Raw genomic sequence first — 19,777 nt, forward strand, 5'->3', positions numbered from 1 at the left:
GACGGGCGCCCTACAGGCCGGGTCACCCACCATACCACCCCCATCAACCTACGTGTGTCAGGGAACCACAGCGAGACGCTCCATTTCCTGCTAATTGAGTCTCCACAGGTGTCTGTGGTAATGGGATTCTCTTGGCTGCAGCAACACAATCCCTCGATTGACTGGTCTACTGGTGCCATCGTGGGCTGGAGCCCGTTCTGCCATGCCCATTGCCTGAAATCAGCTCTGCCTGCCCCGGGAGGTCTTCCTGGGGGCTTGGAAATTGCCCCGAACCTCTGCCATTCCCGTGGAGTACCAGGACCCCCAGGAGGGGTTCAGTAAGGTCCGGGCCACTTCACTTCCGCAAAACCGTGCGAGGTGCGCTGGCATGCCGCTATAGTCCCACGGCTACACCCCCGGAAGCCGAGACCTTTTCCCCCTGCTCCAGAGTTATTAGCCCCTCTGCTGTTCGTCCTCTGTTGCCCCATACCCTCTGTATACTTCCTACTTGTCATGTGTCTAGATGTAAACCCGTGTCTCACAGCCCTTTGTCTCCTGTTGCCTGCCGTCCTGTGCCTTTGCTCCTACTCTGGATTACTGACCTCTGCCTGACCTGACCCTGAGCCTGGCTACCGTCCTGTGCCTTTGCCACTACTCTGAATTATCAACCCCTGCCTGCCTTGACCTGTCATTTTCCTGCCCCTGTTGCTGTAATAAACATTGTTACTTCAACACAGTCTGCATTTGGGTCTTACCTGAAACGTGAAAACCAATCAGTATCTAGTGTGACTACCATTAGCCTCATGCAGCATGACATATCTCCTTCACAAAGGCTGTGTGAAGTTGCTGGATATTTTCGGGAACTGGAACATGCTGTCGTACACGTCGATCCAGAGCATCCCAAACAATCTCAATGGGTGACATGTCTGGTGAGTATGCAGACCATGGAAGAACTGGGACATTTTCAGCTTCCAGGAATTGTGTAGAGATCCTTGCGACATGGGACCGTGCATTATCATGCTGAAACATGAGGTGATGGTGGCGGGTGAATGGCACAACAATGAGACTCAGGATCTCGCCACGGTACAATGTCTCTGTGCATTCAAATTGCCATCGATAAAATGCAATTGTGTTCATTGTCCTTAGCTTATGCCTGCCCATACCATAACCCCACCACCACCATGTGGCGCTCTGTTCACAATGTTGACATCAGCAAACGCTCACCCACACAATGCCATACACGCTGTCTGCCATCTGCCCGGTGCAGTTAAAACCGGGATTCATGCATGAAGAGCACACTTCACTGGCACACTGGGGGCCATCGAAGGTGAGCATTTGCCCACTGAATTCTGTTATGACGCCGAACAGCAATCAGGTCAAGACACTGGTGAGGAAGTCTCTAGATTTTGCTCGCCTGAAGTAGAGTATATTGTGATAAGTTGCAGGCCACACTACTTGCCTAGAGAGTTTTCAGCTATACTTTTCGTGGCTGTTTATTTACCACCACAGACAGATGCTGGCACTAAGACCGCACTCAGTCAGCTGTATAAGGACATAAGCAAACAGGAAACCAGAGGCGGCGCTCCTAGTGGCCGGAGACTTTAATGCAGGGAAACTTAAATCAGTTCTACCAAATATCCATCAATATGTTAAATGTGCAACCAGAGGGAAACAATTCTAGATCACCTGTACTCCACACACAGAGAAGCGTACAAAGCTCTCCCCTGCCCTCCATTTGGTAAATCTGAACACAACTCTATTCTCCTGATTCCTGCTTACAAGCAAAAATTTAAGCAGGAAGCACCAGTGACTCGGTCTATAAAAAAGTGGTCAGATGAAGCAGATGCTAAACTACAGGACTGTTTTGCTATCACAGACTGGAACATGTTCTGGGATTCTTCCGATGGCATTGAGGAGTACAACACATCAGTCACTGGCTTTATCAATAAGTGCTTCGAGGACTTGGTCCCCACAGTGACTGTACGTACATACCCCAACCAGAAGCCATGGATTACAGGACACATTCGCACTGAGCTAAAGGATAGAGCTGCCGCTTTCAAGGTGAGGGACTCTAACCCGGAAGCTTATAAGAAATCCTGCTATGCCCTGCGACGAACCATCAATCAGGCAAAGCGTCAATACAGGGCTAAGATTGAATCATACTACACCGGCTTCGACGCTCGTCTTATGTGGCAGGGCTTGAAAACTATTAAAGACTACAAAGGGAAGCACCGCCGCAAGCTGCCCAGTGACACGAGCGTACCAGACGAGCTAAATCACTTCTATGCTCGCTTTGAGGCAACCAACACTGAGGCATGCATGAGAGCATCAGCTGTACCGGACAACTGTGTGATCACGCTCTCCGTAGCCGACGTGAGTAAGACCTTTAAACAGCTCAACATACACAAGGCTGCAGGGCCAGACGGATTACCAGGACGTGTGCTCCGGGCATGTGCTGACCAACTGGCAGGTGTCTTCACTGACATTTTCAACATGTCCCTGATTGAGTCTGTAATACCAACATGTTTCAAGCAGACCACCATAGTCCCTGTGCCCAAGAACACAAAGGCAACCTGCCTAAATGACTACAGACCCATAGCACTCATGTCCGTAGCCATGAAGTGCTTTGAAAGGTTGGTAATGGCTCACATCAACACCATTATGCCAGAAACCCTAGACCCACTCCAATTTGCATACCACCGAAACAGATCCACAGATGATGCAATCTCCATTGCACTCCACACTGCCCTTTCCCACCTGGACAAAAGGAACACTTATGTGAGAATGCTATTCATTGACTACAGCTCAGCGTTCAACACCATAGTACCCTCAAAGCTCACCACTAAGCTAAGGACCCTGGGACTAAATACCTCCCTCTGCAACTGGATCCTGGACTTCCTGATGGGCCTCCACCAGGTGTTGAGGGTAGGTAGCAACACATCTGCCACGCTGATCCTCAACACTGGAGCTCCCCAGGGGTGCCTTCTCAGTCCCTTCCTGTACTCCCTGTTCACCCACGACTGCATGGCCAGGCATGACTCCAACACCATTATTACGTTTGCAGACGACACAACAGTGGTAGGCCTGATCACCGACAACGATGAGACAGCCTATAGGGAGGAGGTCAGAGACCTGGCGGGTGGTGCCAGAATAACAACCTATCCCTCAACGTAACCAAGACTAAGGAGATTATTGCGGACTACAGGAAAAGTAGGACCGAGCACGCCCCCATTCTCATCGACGGGACTGTAGTGGAGCAGGTTGAGAGCTTCAAGTTCCTTGGTGTCCACATCAACAACAAACTAGAATGGTCCAAACACACCAAGACAGTCGCGAAGAGGGCACGACAAAGCCTATTCCCCCTCAGGAAACTAAAAAGATTTGGCATGGGTCCTGAGATCCTCAAAAGGTTCTACAGCTGCAACACGGAGAGCATCCTGACTGGTTGCATCACTGCCTGGTACGGCAATTGCTCGGCCTCTGACCGCAAGGCACTAGAGGGTAGTGCCTACGGCCCAGTACATCACTGCGGCTAAGCTGCCTGCCATCCAGGACCTCTACACCAGACGGTGTCAGAGGAAGGCCCTAAAAACTGTCAAAGACCCCAGCCACCCCAGTCATAGACTGTTCGCTCTACTACCGCATGGCAAGCGGTACCGGAGTGCCAAGTCTAGGACAAAAAGGCTTCTCAACAGTTTTTACTCCCAAGCCATAAGACTCCTAAACAGGTTATCAAATGGCTACCAGTACTATTTGCATTGTGTGCCCCCCCAACCCCTCTTTTTACGCTGCTGCTACTCTCTGTTTATCATATATGCATAGTCACTTTAACTATACATTCATGTACATACTACCTCAATTGGGCCGACCAACCAGTGCTCCCGCACATTGGCTAACCGGGCTATCTGCATTGTGTCCCACCCACCACCCGCCAACCCCTCTTTTACGCTACTGCTACTCTCTGTTCATCATATATGCATAGTCACTTTAACCATATCTACATGTACATACTACCTCAATCAGCCTGACTAACCGGTGTCTGTATGTAGCCTCGCTACTTCTATAGCCTCGCTACTGAATATAGCCTGTCTTTTTACTGTTGTTTTATTTCTTTACCTACCTATTGTTCACCTAATACCTTTATTGCACTATTGGTTAGAGCCTGTATGTAAGCATTTCACTGTAAGGTTGTTGTATTTAGCGCACGTGACAAATAAACTTTGATTTGATTTGAGCACGCAGATGAGCTTCCCTGAGATGGTTTCTGACAGTTTGTGCAGAAATTCTTCAGTTGTGCAAAGCCACAGTTTCATCAGCTGTCCGGTTGGCTGGTCTCAGATGATCCCACAGGTGAAGAAGCAGGATGTGGATGACCTGTGCTTACTCATGGTCTGCGGTTGTACTGCCACATGTCTAAAACAACGTTGGAGGTGACTTATGGTAGATAACATTCAATTATCTGGCTACAGCTCTGGTGGATGTTCCTTGCACGCTCCCTCAAAACTTTTTAGAGTGGCCTTTTATTGTCCCCAGTGCAAGGTGCACCTGTGTAATGTTCATGCTGTTTAATCAGCTTCTTGATATGCCACACCTGTCAGGTGGATGGATTATCTTGGCAAAGGAGAAATGCTCACTAACAGGGATGTAAACACATTTGTGAACAAGATCTGAGAGAATAAGCTTTTTGTGTGTATGGAACATTCCTGGGATCTTTTTTTTCAGCTCATGAAACATGGGAACAACACTTTATACGTTACATTTATATTTTTATTCAGTGTAGAATGACTAAGAATTCCTCAAGAGATAATAACTTGCATATCAGAGGTTCCAGGTTCAGAAGCATGGGTGAAGGTTACAGCTATGAAATCTTACTAAGAAACACATGTGAATGTTAGGAATTGCCAGGGCTTCCTATAAAGTCTGTCTTTTCTGTGAAAGTGGCATTGTTATCTTGTGAATACAAACTGTGATTCTCTCACTTCTCTCAGGTTTAAATGGTTGAGAGATAAATGTAGTCAAATGCCGCCTCTGCAATAATAACAACCTTGGTCCCCTTTGTAAGTATAAAGCCTTGTTACAATACTTCTTTGTGTTCTCTACAAAATTAAAAGTTTGAGGTTAAATCCAAGTTTCAGGTTTCTGTCTGGGGCTCCTGTACATTCTCCTTTGTTACTTATACCCTATTGAATTACTTCTGATCGATATCACAGATGGATGTTTCTGGAAGTGCATGCAGGTTTTCGCAAAGATATGGTTTTCCAGTTGGCGTCATTCTCAACCAAAATAGATGTAGCACTGACATTACAGCAATATCTAAGCCGATTATAATCCAAAATAGTCTTTACCAACAGAGGTTTAAAAGTTGGATAAAAACACCCATTTGCAGAAAAACACGTTTTAATGTAACTCAGCATAAGATCTATATATACAGTAATTATGAACGAGACAAGAACAATCCTACTCTTACCTCTTCCCTGTGGTGTATAAATAGGCAGGATGTCAGAAAAGGTGGTGCGGAGAGAAATGTGATTAAAAAAACAAACATCTGTGAAGCATTTCATGGCTAAACACAGCATGAAATATTAAATATTAAAATGTCCTAGCACCCATGAGTCACCTTTGCTCTCACATAGCGTTCCTCAGAGCGCTGCTCTCCATTGCAGTCCCTTTGGTTCATACAATAAAAGCCCCCCGACAAGTTCAGCCATGTTGTAGCCACCAACTTAAGAGTTGTGCAGTATCTGAGAGGGTCACGTTTAGGACGCATATAAAGTACAGGCGAAGGTCTGCCATCAGAAAACACAGCGGTTGGGAAAGCTGATTCCTTGTGTGAGAGTTATTTTTCTTTAGGCAGTGGCTGCGGAACCGACCTTTCAGGACCTTTCTTCCCGGTCAAACGTCCATGCAGCCTTCCAACCATTTGTTCTCCATCAGTTTCATGGGGATATGCATTTAGATCGTCTTGAGTTATACAGTGTTGATTCAAAATAACCTAAAGTGTTGTTTTGAATGATGTACAGTGAGTGAATTTTAGAGCAGATTCGGTTCAACTGTAACATAGCCTACCTGTGTATTTTGCCTAGCAGTGTGCGCTGTTGAATTTTGGCCACATGAGAGAAATATGTGGTGGTGTTTTTGTCTTAGAGCAACGTTATACTATGCTATTATATTCAGTTCTGTTAGTGCCTTCAGAAAGTATTCATCCCCCTTGACTTATTCCATATTTTGTTTTGTTAAAGCCTGAATTCAAAATGGAGTAACATTAAAACTGCCTGGTCTTTCAGCCTATAAGTACCCGCTAGAGAACGTTGAGAACGTTGCCGGGCGTTCCCTTTAGCATCAGATGCATATCAACCTGCAAGGTGCCAAAACATAAGCACCAACGTTTGATAAATAGTGCATCAACAATTGTAAAGCATGAATTGCCTGAATAAATATTTGTGGAAATATATCCATGTAAAAATATAACAACAACAGTTATTTGTTTAGATAGAATCAATGATATGTTTTGTATAATTCTACAAGTCCTAGTGAAAAACGTAGGCCGAAAGCTGAATTTTCGACACTTCAAGCAAATGACACAAACATTCTAAAGGTCTAATAAATACATTTCATACATGCTATTAGAATAATAATAATTTGGCTGTGTTTATAAAGGTCTTAGGGAACATTATAATAGTAAATAACTATTATTTCAAAGAACATTACAGCATTTTCTGTAGTTTGTTACTCTAGGCTATAAGTAAAAATGAAAGTTGAAAGTTGAAGTCCATCACAAAGAGGTCTATTATAATTTCATTTTTGGCAGGTCTAAAGAAACATTGTGGAAATAAGAATTTTTTTTTCAAAGAAAACAGAATAGCATACTTAAAGTTTATTATGTTACTAGTATTTGCTTAGTACCCAGATTAATGCCGCCGGGTGAGTGGTCATGTGCTGAACGCATGGACAGCACAGATATTCTTGGAAAAGTGACATTTGGAAATAAAGTGCCACCTCTTGAATGTTGAGTTATTAGACAAAGGTAGGTGCCACAGAAGCTGCAGAATATGCTGCTTCTGGTACTATACAGAAACATTTTACCTGCATGTGACTCTGAAGGAGGATTTGATAAAGTGATGCTCCTTTCCCTGCATCTGTCAATTACAACTTTGGTATAGTTCAGGTGTAGTTTCGATGTGCAAGCTGACTGAAATAGTTGTTTCCCGCTCATCAACTTGGATAGAATCAAGGATATGTTTTTTATTATTCTAAAGGCTTACTGCAACATATTCATTTCCCTTACAATAAATATGATTAGTAAAAGAGTTAGTAAATAAAACAGTCCCGTAACAGATTATTTTTACAAAGTAAAACGTAAAAGAGAATGGTATCAACCCACAAGGCGCACAGTGAAATTATTAACATGAGCACTAACACTGATAAATATAGGCATAACTAAAGCTCATCATTACACTATTGTTGTTGTACATTAAATCAACCTATTCATCATTCAGTTAGGCCTAATTTAAATTGTAAGTAACGTGCACAATTATCACCCATTCATTCATTTGTCATTCATTCAGTGGGCTGGCATCGTTTGCTTCCCTTCGCTCATCAACTCGGATAGAGTCAAGGATATGTTTTGCATTATTCTAAAGGAATACTGTAACATGTAAGCATGTTTTAGTTTCCCTTACAATACATTCAACTAGTAATAGAGTCATAGTAATTAAAACGGTCCCATAACAGCTTCTTTTTACAAAGTAAAACTTAAAAGAGAATGATATCAACGCACATGGAGCACGGCCACATTATTTGCTATAAACATGAGTGTCAAAGCTGATATATAGGCATAACACAAACTCATCAATATTATCTTCCTAAATTAAATCAACCTCTTCACCCTCCTTATCATTCAGTTAGGTCTAATTTAAATTCAATTGTGAAGTAAAGTACAGGATTATCACCCATTCATCCATTTGTCATTCATTCAGTGAGGAGAGAGAGAGACGCATTAGCACCTGGCTAGGTACCAATGTCCCACATCACGTCATTTTGGCGGTTTAAGTTGGCAATAGGTTTAGGGAAAAAGAGGAAAAAGGCTAAATACTTTTCTGATTGTGTTATCAAAAATCGGACAAATGAGCAATGTAAAATACAAACATTTAGGAAAAGTCAGGGAAGGAGTAGGACGTAGCTTTTGCCTTATTTTTTTACATTTACAAAATCAAACATCAGTGGCCGTTTGTGGTTCTAATGTTATTGATTTTTGTCTCACCCATTTATAGACAATACCCCATAATGACAAAGTGAAAACATGTTTTTAGACATTTTTGCAAATGTATTGAAAATGAAATACAGAAATGTCTCATTTACATAAGTATTCACACCCCTGAGTCAATACTTTGTAGAAGCACCTTTGGCATCGTATTTCTGGATAAGTCTGGGTAAGAGATTGCTTTCCACACCTGGATTGTGCAACATTTGTCCATTATTATTTTCAAAATTCTTCAAGCTCTGTTAAATGTGTTGTTGATCATTGCTAGACAACAATTTTCAGGTCTTGCCATAGATTTTCAAGTATATTTAAGTCAAACTCGACCACTCAGGAACATTCACTGTATTCTTGGTAAGCAACTCCAGTGTGTATTTGGCCTTGTGATTTTGGTTATTATCCTGCTGAAATGTGAATTAATCTCCCAATGTCTGGTGGAAAGCAGAGTGAACCAGGTTTCCCTCTAAGATTGCCTGTGCTTAGCTCCATTCTGTTTCTTTTTTTATACTGAAAAACGATTACAAGCATACCCATAACATGATGCAGCCACCACCATACTTGAAAATATGGAGAGGGGTACTCAGTAATGTGTTGTATTTGATTTTCCCCAAACATAACATGTTGTATTCAGGACAAACAGTTAATTGATTTTGTCAAATATTTGCAGTATTACCTTGTTGCAAACAGGATGCATGTTTTGGAATATGTTTTATTCTGTACAGGCTTCCTTCTGTTCTGTCATTTAGGTTAGTATTGTGGAGTAACTACAATGTTGATGATCCATCCTCTGTTTTCTCACATCACAGTCATTAAACTCTGTAATTTTTTTAAAGTCACCATTGACCTCATGGTGAAATCCCTGAGCGGTTTCCTTCCTCTCCGGCAACTGAGTTAGGAAGGATACTATGGTGTTATTTGCATATTGCATCCTGATTGGCCATATACTAATGAGGGCATGTGGGAATGTAGGGGTTCATGAGGAAAGCATCACACTCTCTCATGTGGCTTGTAATGTGAAGCAACATCAAGTTAGCAATACATTTGCCTTCATAAAGATACATCGTTGGTAGTTATTTTACTCACGTATAGACATGTCTGATTACACGACAAACACCTGTATCTTTGTATTGGCTGGGTGTATTGATACACCATCCAAAGTGTAATTAATAAATTCACCATGCTCAAAGAGATATTCAATGCCTGTGTTTTATTTTACGCATCTACCAATAGGTGTCCTGCTTTGCGAGGCATTGGAAATTTTCTCTGGTCATGCGCAGTAAGTGATCCGGACATGTGCAGAAGGTTTGGGACCTTCAGCGCTCAGAAAAAAAGGTCAGAGAAAATGTCGGATCCGCAGCCACTCCGTGTTCTTTATCTTAAAACAAGCACCTTTACAATCTGATAGTGAAGTGTGAAAATATAATAAGGTAGCATTTAAATCAATCTGTAAATCAAGCTTCAATAATAAACAACAATAATATATTCATTATATATTATGAAGAGTAATCATACAGTGTAGCTGACATTCTCATCAATGATCTGTTAATTACAGTTGGAAAAAACAATTTGTTCTGGGTTTACAGACTGAACAATTGTTTTAATCTGCATGCCACTGCTAATTAGGGAACATCTAATATTTTCAAATAAAATGCACTGGCTATTATTTTAGAAATGTTTCCTGTAATTAGTGTCAGGGCTAAATTCAAAAGGTTAATGAATAACAGATAATACATTGTTTTCTTAGCAAAATGTTCCATTTCCAAACAGGACAATAAACAATCCTTGGTGACTCTTGAGCAAGAAATAGCTATTGCCAAATTATGTCTAGTCCAGCAGTTATCAGTTGTTTTATGATTGCATACTATTGTCTGTTGTAGCATTGGTCCCTTTCTAAATGCAAGATCCTGTCATCGTGAGTTTATCATGTTCAGTTTTAATTCAATGTTAAATGAGTGTGTCTACATGATCTGTACCTCAAAACCCGACAAAGGGCAGTGGTGCTAATTGTTTTTGGAAACTGAGCGTAAGGGAAATTGATTTCACTGTAAATTATAACAAAAGTCCAGGTATCGACAGCTGATTTAGCAAGCCCTTGCTCTGAAACTGGGGCACGGTTATCCAACTTGCTGTGCCCCCAAATCAATACCTATCAACGATCTGAAATGAAACCTAGATTAAATCCCAATTAATCTAAGGGAGTCACGTTTGGCGAGTTCCAGTTAATTACATCATCCTGGCAAAGGTTTTTCTTCTATTTATATATCATACCTCCCCACCGGTTAAGTCAAAACGATCACAGCCACGAGTTTGAAATATTGCATCTGTAAATTCAACACTAAAGTCTGACTACCATGCAAAGACAGTGATATCAATCAGCCCTGTAAGTCTAGATGACAACTTGACTAAACTCTAATCGCAAACCCCAAGAGAACTATGAAAAATGGGCTGAATCTGACTGAAGAAAAAGTGCAGTACCTTGAACAATGAGATGCACTTTGGACGATTTGGGTTTGTTGCTCATGAGGATGGAGCACACGTAGGGCCCCTCGTCGTGTACATTCACGTTCTGGATCTTTATGCTGTACTCTGTCACGGGTGTGTTGTCCATTCGGACAACGCGAGGGTCCAGAGACCACTTGTCAGTGCCCGCATAAAGAATGGTGGTGCGATTGAGCCAAGCCACCCGCGATACCTTGCTGTCCACAGTACATCTGTGAGATAAAGAGAGAAAACAGAGAGAGAAGAGGATGAGTGTTAAGCATTCCAGCATATTTTTACAGTGGTCCATGGTGTTCATTCTATTGTAAAGCACGAGTGATACTCATTGACTGATATGTCTGACTGATAATATTGTGTGAGGATGTGGCTTTTGTATGACATTTTTGATAAAGTAAGACCTTGGGCACTCTTATACAATATAATGTTCTTCACCACTGTGGCTGGGGACCCACATGATGGGCATGCTTTTGTTTCAGACCAATACTATGCCCTTGAGTATTTGAATCACCAGGATCACCAGGATCTTGATAAAATAACTGACTTCATAGAGAGGATAGCTCTCAGTGAGGCTATACATCCACAATAGACTTCTATCTCTGGAGAGTGGCACACCAATACAAGTAATGTACACGGTTGAAGATTGTTCCTCTGTTAATCTGGGCAGGAATACTCATTGACAGTAGATGCATCTTGCATGATAACATATTCCTTGAGGTTTTGCATTGAAGGGGGATGGCAGAAGTGTGTTCAACAAGTTTCCTTTTCATATAGCTTCTCATAACCTCTAATTATGGCAGAGGTAAGTGTGTAAGAGTGTTGAATTGAGAAGTTCAAAACCCACTTAACAGACCTCCCACAAAGTTCCACTCCAGAACCTCTTCACCACTATTTCCTAGGAGTCTGGGGGGTAACACTTTACATTAAGTTGCCCCTATAACTATGCAACTATCACAGTAATAACCGTGTTAATAATCTAGTAGTTACATAATAGGGTTGATGTGGAATCAGTTCACACAATTGGAACAAGGACTGTGTAATTACACATTCACTTACTGAAGGTTATTCCACCTGTGTAACTACTGATGTTATTACACATTGTCTTGTTCCACTGTGTAACTAATGTTTTGTAATGACACGTTTGAAAGTCACCTGTGAGTTACCATGTTAATAACTCAAACCAAAATATGACCTTGTTACATGTAACTACTGTACAAGGTACCACTACCATTGAATCCACATGTAATAACAGGGTTGATAAATAGACTAGGACCTGGTGAAAACAATTGTAACCAGGCACATCCTGTCATTAACTACCAGTCATTTTAAATGTGTTTATTTCTGTGTTATGAACTGGTTCAAAGGCTATACAGAATCAAGTGTAATGTAAGAACGATGAAGTTACATAGGATATACTTAATTATCATGTACAGTACCAGTCAAAAGTTTGGACACACCTACTTATTCAAGGGTTTTTCTTTATTTGTACTATTATCTATATTGTAGAATAATAGTGAATACATCAAAACTATGACATAACACATATGGAATCATGTAGTAACCAAAGAAGTGTTAAACAAATCAAAATATATTATATATTTGAGATTCTTCAAAGTAGCCACCTTTTGCCTTGATGACAGCTTTGCACACTCTTGGCATTCTCTTAACCAGCTTCACCTGGAATGCTTTTCCAAAAGTCTTGAAGGAGTTCACACAAATGCTGAGCACTTGTTGGCTACTTTTCCTTCACTCTGCGGTCCAACTCATCCCAAACCATCTCAGTTGGGTTGAGTTCAGGTGATTGTGGAGGCCAGGTCATCTGATGCAGCACTCCACTGTTAGTCCAGACAAGCCCTGGACTAACAATTGAGTAAAACAAGATTATGTTTTGGGATCTGATGGGGTACAACAGTTGAACTAAGCTCATGCGGTATTTATAAGTAACATTCTTCAAGAATCAATGAGTATGTATCATTTAGAAATGGATATACCAGTCGCAGATTGTCATTTTCAGTGAGTTTATACCCTATATTTTAACTATACTTGCGCATGTGTCCATTGATTGGTGGTAAATGTTTGCTCATAAATTCATTTTATTCACACTTAACACTAAATTACACACACGAGGCTTAATTAGAAGTGATTCATGCATTCTATGGAAATGAAACATATGCTTAGCATTTTACAAACAAATTCTGTCACAATTACCATGGTACATTGCTTTAAATGTCAGCACATGTGCAAATTTCCCATTTACACTGGGAACCTACGCCAAGTCCGATTTGTATATCCTTGGTATTCTCCGGTTACCAGGCCCTGTGGAAAAGCCCAGTCGAACCATGTATTTGAAAAAGAGAGAAGCCTAACAAACAAACAACGTGATTTAAATTCAGGACAGATTTTTGGATCATAACCTCCATGCCTAACCTTCAATGAACTTCAGTGGAGGAATATCATAACGCTCATAATTCCATTTCCACTTCCACTGCATACTAAACAGGGACAGAGGAGAGCAAGAAAGGGAAGGGTGGGAGTACAGCTACAGTGGTGTATCTGACAGTATTTGCAGACAGATATCAAAACAATTGGAGAACTGTACTTCTGTACAAACGTGCAATGCAAATCTAAGGCTAAAGGTTAATGTATGTGATTGAAGTATTACCTAAGGAAAAGCAAAATAACAATATTCAGCAGTATAACAAAAGTTAATTCTATTGACAAAAGGCCAACAACCTTTGCTCTGTCCAGAAATGCAGCCTTATAGGATTGTTTTAGTGCAGTGAGTCTTCGTTCACTTTGCAATCTCTCATCATATCATATTTGTTCTGAAAAATTGGTTATGCATTTTATCTGACAGGATAAATAACTGACTATGGATTCCCATTATGATCTGTAGATTGTAGACCATCAGCAATCCCCACTAGATTCATTAGTCAACTGCCATTCTGTTGGTATGCAGTTACTAAGTCGTCTTTGTTGTAATCAATGTTCAAGTTTATTTCATGAAGTTAAAGAAGTCCGAGTAGACGGGCAGAGACAACAGTACCATCCTCCCGTTTCTCTTAAACTAGTTACTACTACCCTTGCTGTAAAAGTTTGTTCCATGTTGCAGTTAATGAAACTGGCAGTAAGTGTTAATTAAGCTGAATATGTACAGAGCAGAGATCTCCAAAGTTGGTCCTGGTGAGCTACTGAGTATACAGGCCTTCAGTCAGAACCACGATTAGTTTCATTAGAATAGAACATTTCCTCTTCTTGTAATTGAAATACTAATGTATAGCCACTCAAGTCATTCAATTTTTTGACTGAGAGACTTCACATTTATTGTTAATCTAAACAACGTCACAATTCATTTTCAAATCAGTTACATCACTACGTGACCACTTTAAACATGAAATTAAATGTTGAGTTTGCGCATACCCAAAACAATCAGCTATACTGTAGATCTGAGAAGAAAGAAAAAAATGGTCGTTTGCACGACTTCATTGATTGTTTTGTCTAATTAGGCCTAATTTGTTATGCAGCAACAGTGACCGTTGCTGCAGCCATTAATTCAATGATTATATCCATTGATATGATTATTCATTAAAAGCTATTTGATAGGTCTGCTTTTGAATGCATGTACGTGGGCCAAGAAGATCTCACAGTTTTACCAATTTCACTTCAGATTCTGATGTTTATCCACATTTGTCCAAATGGACAATTTTCAAGTTGATCCAAATGTCACATTCCAAAGTGTTTTTGACACCCTGGGTTGCTCCTCCTGCTCAGCATCATCCTTCCGAGGGTCGCAGGGTTACTCTTCCTGCTCAGCATAGTCCTACCGAGGGTCGCGTGCTCGATCCCAGTGGTAGTGATACCCTATCCCAAACCTTAACTCTTAACTAAGGCATTCGGAATTAATAAAGGATGACACTGAGCAGGGGGGAGAAGTAACCCAGGGTGTCAAAAACCCTTTCACATTTTACGTTTGGAGCAACTTCGAAATTTGACGTTTTAATACTACGTATTAATTGGGGAATGGACTCCACAAGGAGTCGAATGCATTCCACAGGGATGCATTCCACAATTCCACAATGCTTCCCACAGTTGTGTCATGTTGGCTGGATGTCCTTTGGGTGGTGGATCTTTCTTGATACACGCAGGAAACTGTTGAGCATGAAAAACCCAGCAGCGTTGCAGTTCTTGACACAAACTGGTGCGCCTGGCACCTACTACCTCGTTCAAAGGCACTAAAATCTTTTGTCTTGCACATTCACCTTCACCGCACACAAACAATCCATGTCTCAAGGCTTAAAAATATCCTCTTCATCTACAATGATTGAAGTGGATTTAACAAGTGACATCAATAAGGGATCATAGATGGATTCACCTAGATTCACCTGGAAAGACCAGGTATTCTTAATATTTTGTATACTCAGTGCAAACTGCTCTTCCTTCAAAAAGCAAGGCATGAAATTATGATACATTATTTATTGGGTGTTCAGCAGTGTTGGATGTGTACACATTCTCACTGCATCTTACTGTAATATCACAATTAATGATAGGGAACATATGATAGCTGTCAGAGCCGCTTGTAACCCTGTGTCATGGCTTTTGCTTCGCAGTACAATGGTGGGTGTCAACGTGAACCGCTGACAGCAAAAACTGTCAGATTCACTGTGTTCTCTGTGTTCACCCCATTCAATCAGCATTCCAAGAGAGGATTAAATGGGTGTTAACAGAGTAAAACATGGAGATGTGAAGAGTGTACAGAATGTTTGAAATGCAACGAATGACCCAAGGTTGGAAGTATTATATGGGCATTGAACATTGTTTTTTTTTTTACAAATCAGATCTTGTGACTCCAGTATAGTTCAAATAGTACAATGCCTACACAAATTGTGTTTCTGATAAACTACAGTAAGAAGGCAAAATAAGGATTCTGCAGCAATACAGACAAAAGCCCTCTTTAAGAATTAGAAACAGTTTGACAACAACACAGCAAGTGAGTACATTTTATTCACAGGACATTCTATAAAGAAGCATCTAATTAACCATGAGTGCTAATGTGCAGCAGAAGTGTAGGCAAGGGGATTGGAACCAATGACAACTACAAGATTAAACAGCTCTCAGATCTCAGACACTCTGACGTCGCTTGGCAATGACTACATTCACAAACAAAAGAGTCATTCCATTTGATTTCAATCACTTTTTGACCGCAGCCCTTTTGATTTGAACAACATTTTCTATACATATTTCCCAACGGTAGAAGTGGTCAGAAAGTTACTTTTTTTAAACCTAATTTCCCAAACATTCCGGAGATAGAGGTGCTCAAAGTTCACCCATTTTGCATACCCCATGATACCATGAGACATCCACGCCTTCATCACCCACAAAGATTAACATTTGAGTTTGATATAATTTAAAAGCTTACAAACAAACTATACAGAACTAAAATACAAACACAACATGCAACAATTTCAACGATTTTAATTAGTTAGTTCATATAAGGAAATGTATGTAAGTTTTATAAATTATATACATTTATATAATTTATATAAGTAAATCAGTCAATTGAAATGCATTCATTAGACCATAATCTATGGATTTCACATGACTGGGAAGGGGGGCAGCCATGGGTGAGCCTGGGAGGGCACAGGGCCACACACTTGGGAGGAAGGCCCACCCACTGGGGAGTCAGGCAAAGCCAATCAGAATGAGTTTTTCCCCACAAAAGGGCTTTATTATTATTACTTTATTTATAAATTCTCTGGCAACAGAGAATTGCATGCTTCCTCAAAACGTGAAACATCTGTGTCATTGTGTTGTGTGGCAAAAATGCACATTTTAGAGTGGTCTTTTATTGTCCCAGCACAAGGTGTACCTGTGTAATGGTCATGCTGTTTAATCAGCTTCTTGATATGCCACACGTGTCAGGTGGATGGATTATCTTGGTAATGGAGAAGTGCTCGCTAACAGGAAAATAACACATTTCTTCACAACATTTGTGTCACGTTCCTGACCTTATTTCCTTTGTTTTGTCTTTATTTAGTTGGTCAGGACGTGAGCTGGGTGGGTATAGTCTATGTTCTATGTTTCTAGGTTAGGTTTGTCTTATTGGCCTGATATGGTTCTCAATCAGAGGCAGGTGTTTTACGTTGTCTCTGATTGGGAACCATATTTAGGTTGCCTGTTTTCACTATTGGTTTGTGGGTGATTGTTCCTGTTCGTGCGTTCATGTGTTCTATGTTCACTAGTTCAGGACTGTAGCTTCATTGGTTTTCGTCTGTTTATTGTTTTTGTTCGTATTGAAAAAGTATTCCAATAAATATGGAAACATACCACGCTGCGCTTTGGTCCTCCTCTCTTTCCACCGACGAAAGTCGTTACAATTTGAGAGAAATAAGCTTTTTGTCATATGGAAAATGTCTGGGCTCTTTAATTTCAGCTCATGAAACCAACACTTTACATGTTGTGTTAATATATATTTTAAATAAAACTTGTAATTTTAGAACCTTTAATGTCAATTATCTTAAAACGTGTAAACTCCGATTTATTTTTCATTTTCACATATGTTGTAGCTCAGACCCTAATTTACATGATCTGGGGTGTTTGTGTAGTGCCCGCTATCGTTTGAGACACAGCATGGTCTTGAATACAGGGTGGTTGTCATTTCAATCATAGAGATTCATAGAATGGACCTATCCCTTCAGATCTCTGCAATTTAGCTGGTTCACCATTTAAATTTTAATTGAATTTAAATTGTAACTTTCAATTACTACCACAAAGATGGCCACTGGTCCACCCACGTTGAATGTCAACTTAAAATGGGAATGTCTATTCTATTATCTATATTTACTATATGATTGCAACAGATTTCCTATGGAAGGCTGACATAATAAAAAATATTCCCATTCAAGTCAGGGACAGGGCTCCGGGCAGCCGAGCGGAAATGGAGGAAAACTCGCCTCCCTGCGGACCTGGCATCCTTTCACTCCCTCCTCTCTACATTCTCCTCTTCTGTCTCTGCTGCTAAAGCCAATTTCTACCACTCTAAATTCCAAGCATCTGCCTCTAACCCTAGGAAGCTCTTTGCCACCTTCTCCTCCCTCCTGAATCCTCCTCCCCCTCCTCCCCCCTCTCTGCTGATGACTTCGTCAACCATTTTGAAAAGAAGGTCGACGACATCCGATCCTCGTTTGCTAAGTCAAACGACACCGCTGGTTCTGCTCACACTGCCCTACCCTGTGCTTTGTCCTCTTTCTCCCCTCTCTCTCCAGATGAAATCTCGCGTCTTGTGACGGCCGGCCGCCCAACAACCTGCCCGCTTGACCCTATCCCCTCCTCTCTTCTCCAGACCATTTCCGGAGACCTTCTCCCTTACCTCACCTCGCTCATCAACTCATCCTTGACCGCTGGCTACGTCCCTTCCGTCTTCAAGAGAGCGAGAGTTGCACCCCTTCTGAAAAAACCTACACTCGATCCCTCCGATGTCAACAACTACAGACCAGTATCCCTTCTTTCTTTTCTCTCCAAAACTCTTGAACGTGCCGTCCTTGGCCAGCTCTCCTGCTATCTCTCTCAGAATGACCTTCTTGATCCAAATCAGTCAGGTTTCAAGACTAGTCATTCAACTGAGACTGCTCTTCTCTGTGTCACGGAGGCGCTCCGCACTGCTAAAGCTAACTCTCTCTCCTCTGCTCTCATCCTTCTAGACCTATCGGCTGCCTTTGATACTGTGAACCATCAGATCCTCCTCTCCACCCTCTCCGAGCTGGGCATCTCCGGCGCGGCCCACGCTTGGATTGCGTCCTACCTGACAGGTCGCTCCTACCAGGTGGCGTGGCGAGAATCTGTCTCCGCACCACGTGCTCTCACCACTGGTGTCCCCCAGGGCTCTGTTCTAGGCCCTCTCCTATTCTCGCTATACACCAAGTCACTTGGCTCTGTCATATCCTCACATGGTCTCTCCTATCATTGCTATGCAGACGACACACAATTAATCTTCTCCTTTCCCCCCTCTGATAACCAGGTGGTGAATCGCATCTCTGCATGTCTGGCAGACATATCAGTGTGGATGACGGATCACCACCTCAAGCTGAACCTCGGCAAGACGGAGCTGCTCTTCCTCCCGGGGAAGGACTGCCCGTTCCATGATCTCGCCATCACGGTTGACAACTCCATTGTGTCCTCCTCCCAGAGTGCTAAGAACCTTGGCGTGATCCTGGACAACACCCTGTCGTTCTCAACTAACATCAAGGCGGTGACCCGTTCCTGTAGGTTCATGCTCTACAACATTCGCAGAGTACGACCCTGCCTCACGCAGGAAGCGGCGCAGGTCCTAATCCAGGCACTTGTCATCTCCCGTCTGGATTACTGCAACTCGCTGTTGGCTGGGCTCCCTGCCTGTGCCATTAAACCCCTACAACTCATCCAGAACGCCGCAGCCCGTCTGGTGTTCAACTTTCCCAAGTTCTCTCACGTCACCCCGCTCCTCCGCTCTCTCCACTGGCTTCCAGTTGAAGCTCGCATCCGCTACAAGACCATGGTGCTTGCCTACGGAGCTGTGAGGGGAACGGCACCTCCGTACCTTCAGGCTCTGATCAGGCCCTACACCCAAACAAGGGCACTGCGTTCATCCACCTCTGGCCTGCTCGCCTCCCTACCTCTGAGGAAGTACAGTTCCCGCTCAGCCCAGTCAAAACTGTTCGCTGCTCTGGCACCCCAATGGTGGAACAAACTCCCTCACGACGCCAGGTCAGCGGAGTCAATCACCACCTTCCGGAGACACCTGAAACCCCACCTCTTTAAGGAATACCTAGGATAGGATAAAGTAATCCTTCTAACCCCCCCCCCCCCCTTAAAAGAGTTAGATGCACTATTGTAAAGTGGTTGTTCCACTGGATATCATAAGGTGAATGCACCAATTTGTAAGTCGCTCTGGATAAGAGCGTCTGCTAAATGACTTAAATGTAAATGTAAAGTCAAAATTCCCCGATGTGTGGACCTCCAACCATCTTTGTGGTACCATTTAAAAGTTGACATGTCAATTTTATTCCCATT

General features: G+C 42.0%; 1 protein-coding gene across 2 annotated transcripts in view; it reads right to left on the reverse strand.

Moving 5' to 3' along the window:
• The window catches only part of LOC139530495 (opioid-binding protein/cell adhesion molecule homolog), a 399,357-nt gene that overhangs the window by 111,925 nt on the left and 267,655 nt on the right, over positions 1 to 19,777 (reverse strand). For both annotated transcript variants that reach the window (XM_071326987.1, XM_071326982.1), the window contains one exon: positions 10,712 to 10,947. In XM_071326987.1, the coding sequence (XP_071183088.1) occupies positions 10,712 to 10,947 (236 nt within the window). The remainder of the gene's footprint in view (positions 1 to 10,711; positions 10,948 to 19,777) is intronic.

This window comes from Salvelinus alpinus, chromosome 1 (genome assembly GCF_045679555.1).
Source record: "Salvelinus alpinus chromosome 1, SLU_Salpinus.1, whole genome shotgun sequence".
Taxonomy (NCBI): domain Eukaryota; kingdom Metazoa; phylum Chordata; class Actinopteri; order Salmoniformes; family Salmonidae; genus Salvelinus; species Salvelinus alpinus.